Genomic DNA, 3217 nt, shown 5'->3' on the forward strand with positions numbered 1-3217 from the left:
AAAAAATGAAAAATAAAGTACTACGAGAAAAAGAAATCAAACTCAATTGTCGGGTTGCCTCCCGCAAGCGCTTCTTTTTTTGAGGAGTCTTTAGCTGGACTCCTTTCTGCCCTACGTTGTAGCGGTTGCCTCCAAATCGAGCCCTTCTTCAATTTCCGCTTCCTTTGGCCTGCCCTCCTCATAAGTTTTGATCATTTGCCCATTCACCTTAAAACTTATTCCATCTTTATTCCACAATTCAACTACCCCATATGGAAAACATGTTTAATTGTGAAGGGTCCGGTCCAACGAGTGCGTAATTTTCCTGTAAAAAGTTTGAGTCTTGAGTTATATAAAAGTTCTTTTTCCCTTCTTAAAACTCCTTATTTCCCTTCAATCTCGCATCATGCCATTTCATTGTCTTATCCTTATAAATCAACGAGTTAGTGTAAGACTCGTTCCTTAATTCCTCCAAGGGATTCATTTGCAAGAGTCGATTGGTACGCAACTCATTGGGGGCAAAATTGCATGCTTTCAAATCCCAATAGGCATTGTGCTCCAATGCCACTGGTAGATGACAATTTTTTCCATAAACCAATCTATAAGGTGTTGTTCCAATAGGTTCCTTGAATGCAGTCCTAAATGCCCACAATGCATCATCTAACTTATCTGCCCAATCTTTTCTATGGTTGCCTACCGACCTTTCCAAAATTCTTTTGAGGGCTCTATTCATGATTTCAGTTCGGCAATTCATTTGCGGATAATAAGGTGTTGAGAATCTATGGCGTACACCATATTTTTGCAAAACCTTTGCTAGTTGTTCATTGGCAAAATGGGTCCCTCTATCGCTTATCAACGCCTTTGGTACTCCAAACCTAGAGAATAATTTCTTCAAAAATTTCACCACCACCCTTGCGTCATTTGTTGGTAGCGCTTGTGCTTCGGCCCACTTTGATACATAGTCCACCGCCACAAATATGTATTTGTGCCCTTTTGATGATGGAAATGGCCCCATGAAATCTATACCCCACACATCGAAAACTTCATACACTTGGATGCTTCTTTGAGGCATTTCATTCTTTGCAGAAATATTTCCCGATCGCTGGCACACATCACACTCTCTCACATAGGTAGCACCATCCTTGAATATTGTGGGCCAATAGAATCCTACATCAAAAACCTTTTTAGCAGTGTATTGAACTCCATGATGTCCTCCTACAGGCCCATTGTGGCAATGCTCTAGAATGTTGCAAATTTCCTTTCCAAACACACATCTTCTGATGATTCCATCTGCACAACTCCTAAAAAGATATGGGTCATCCTAGAAATAATATTTAATTTCTAACATGAGTTTCTTTTTCTGCTGATGAGTTAGCCCTTTTGGAAGAAAGTCCCCAGCTAAAAAGTTTGCAATATCTGCATACCATGGTTCTTCTCCCATTATCACCATCAAATACTCTTCTGGAAAACTATCCCTAATACCCTTGTGGTTAGATGCATCCCTTTCTGGATTCTCCAATCTTGAGAGATGGTCAGCCGCTACATTTTCCAATCCTTTCTTGTCCTTGATCTCGATGTCAAATTCTTGAAGCAATAACACCCACCGGATCAACCTTGGTTTTGCATCCTGCTTAGCAAATAAAAATTTAATTTCAGAATGGTCAGTAAAAACAGTGGTTTTGGACAATATAGGATAAGGACGGAATTTATCAAAAGCATGGACCACGGCCAATAATTCATTTTCAGTTGTGGTGTAATTTTCTTGAGCCGGATTCAAAGTCTTGCTAGCATAATAAATTGGTTGAAATTAAAAAGTGCATCACACATAATTTCAAATGGTAAATTCCAATTCGGGGCGATAATGATCGGGGCGTTAGTTAATTTTGTCTTCAATATTTCAAAAGCATTTAAGCATTCTGTTGAGAAATTAAAAAGTGCATCTTTTAAAAGTAGTTGAGTTAAAGGTCAAGTTATTTTAGAAAAGTCTTCTATAAAACGACGGTAAAAACCCGCATGACCTAAAAAACTCCTAACGCCCTTCACATTGGTTGGTGGTGGTATTTTAGCAATGGTGTCAATTTTCGCTCGATCCACCTCAATCCCCGCCTTGGACACTTTATGACGTAAAAAAATGCCTTCTTTAACCATGAAATGACATTTTTCCCAATTCAAAACTAAATTGGTCTTTTCACACCTAGAAAGCATTAAGTCAAGATTAGTAAGACAATTATCAAAAGAAGAACCAAACACGGAAAAATCATCCATGAATACTTGCATATACTTCTCCACCATATCGTGAAATATTGCCGTCATGCATCGTTGAAAAGTGGCAGGCGCATTGCACAACCCAAAAGGCATTCGTCGGTATGCAAACGTTCCACTAGGGCAGGTGAAGGTGGTTTTCTCTTGATCATTCGGATCGATTGGTATTTGGAAATAACCGGAAAACCCATTTAAAAAACAATAATAGCAATGACCGGATAATCTTTCAAGCATTTGATCGATAAAGGGTAAAGGGAAATGGTCTTTTCAAGTAGCATCGTTTAGATTTCGATAATCGATGCATACTCGCCAACCAGTTACCGTTCATGTAGGAATAAGCTCGTTTTTTTCGTTCGCCACGACTGTCATCCCTCCTTTCTTCGGCACTACTTGAACGAGACTTACCCATGGACTATCAGAGATTTAATAAATGATCCCTGCATCCAATAGCTTTACCACCACCTTCTTAACCACCTATTGCATATTTGGGTTCAAACACCTTTGACGTTGCACCACTGGCGTTGCTCCTTCTTCAAGATTTATTTTATGAGAACAATAAGAAGGTCTTAACCCCTTTTATGTTGGTGATTTTCCATGCAATGGCATTCTTTCTTTTCTTTAAAACCTTAACTAGTTGATCTTTCTCAATTGGGGTGAGGTCCGATGCAATGATCACAGGCTTCTGCTCACCTTCTTCAAGGAATGCGTATTCTAAGTGTTCTGGTAACGTTTTCAGCTCCAATTGTGTGCTCGACCCGAATCTCGATTTCTGGAAGTAAACTCGCCGAGTTTAGAACAAAAGTTTCCTCAAATCTCGATTTTTCGTAGCAACTCGTCGAGTTATTGCAATTAACTCGTCAAGGTTCTTGTTCTGTAGACTTTATTAGTTCTTCATGTTCTGATTCTTCAAGAAGTCTTTCTAACTCTTTCGAATCTCTCTCAGCATCAAAATCATCTTCTGGAGTCGAAATGTGTT

General features: G+C 39.2%; 1 protein-coding gene across 1 annotated transcript; it reads right to left on the bottom strand.

Annotated features, from left to right (window-relative positions):
- Window positions 1-352: 352 nt before the first annotated feature.
- On the bottom strand, window positions 353-2475 carry LOC128134176 (uncharacterized). Its single transcript, XM_052771652.1, has 3 exons — window positions 2014-2475; window positions 1326-1606; window positions 353-1280 (listed from the first exon to the last, which is right to left on the bottom strand). The coding sequence occupies exons 1-3, from the start codon at window positions 2473-2475 to the stop codon at window positions 353-355; spliced, it is 1671 nt and encodes a 556-aa protein (XP_052627612.1).
- Window positions 2476-3217: the final 742 nt, after the last annotated feature.

Source organism: Lactuca sativa, chromosome 5 (assembly GCF_002870075.4).
Source record: "Lactuca sativa cultivar Salinas chromosome 5, Lsat_Salinas_v11, whole genome shotgun sequence".
In the NCBI taxonomy this organism is placed as follows: Eukaryota; Viridiplantae; Streptophyta; class Magnoliopsida; order Asterales; family Asteraceae; genus Lactuca; species Lactuca sativa.

Bases quoted from the DNA above. Each gene is read 5' to 3' on its own strand.
- LOC128134176 (XM_052771652.1), bottom strand. From the start codon at position 2,475: ATGCTTGAAAGATTATCCGGTCATTGCTATTATTGTTTTTTAAATGGG. The intron at 1,607-2,013 runs GTTAGGAGTTTT...TTTGCTAAGCAG, and splicing joins CACCAACCAATGTGAAGGGC to GATGCAAAACCAAGGTTGAT. The intron at 1,281-1,325 runs GTTAGAAATTAA...ATATCTTTTTAG, and splicing joins CAGCAGAAAAAGAAACTCAT to GAGTTGTGCAGATGGAATCA.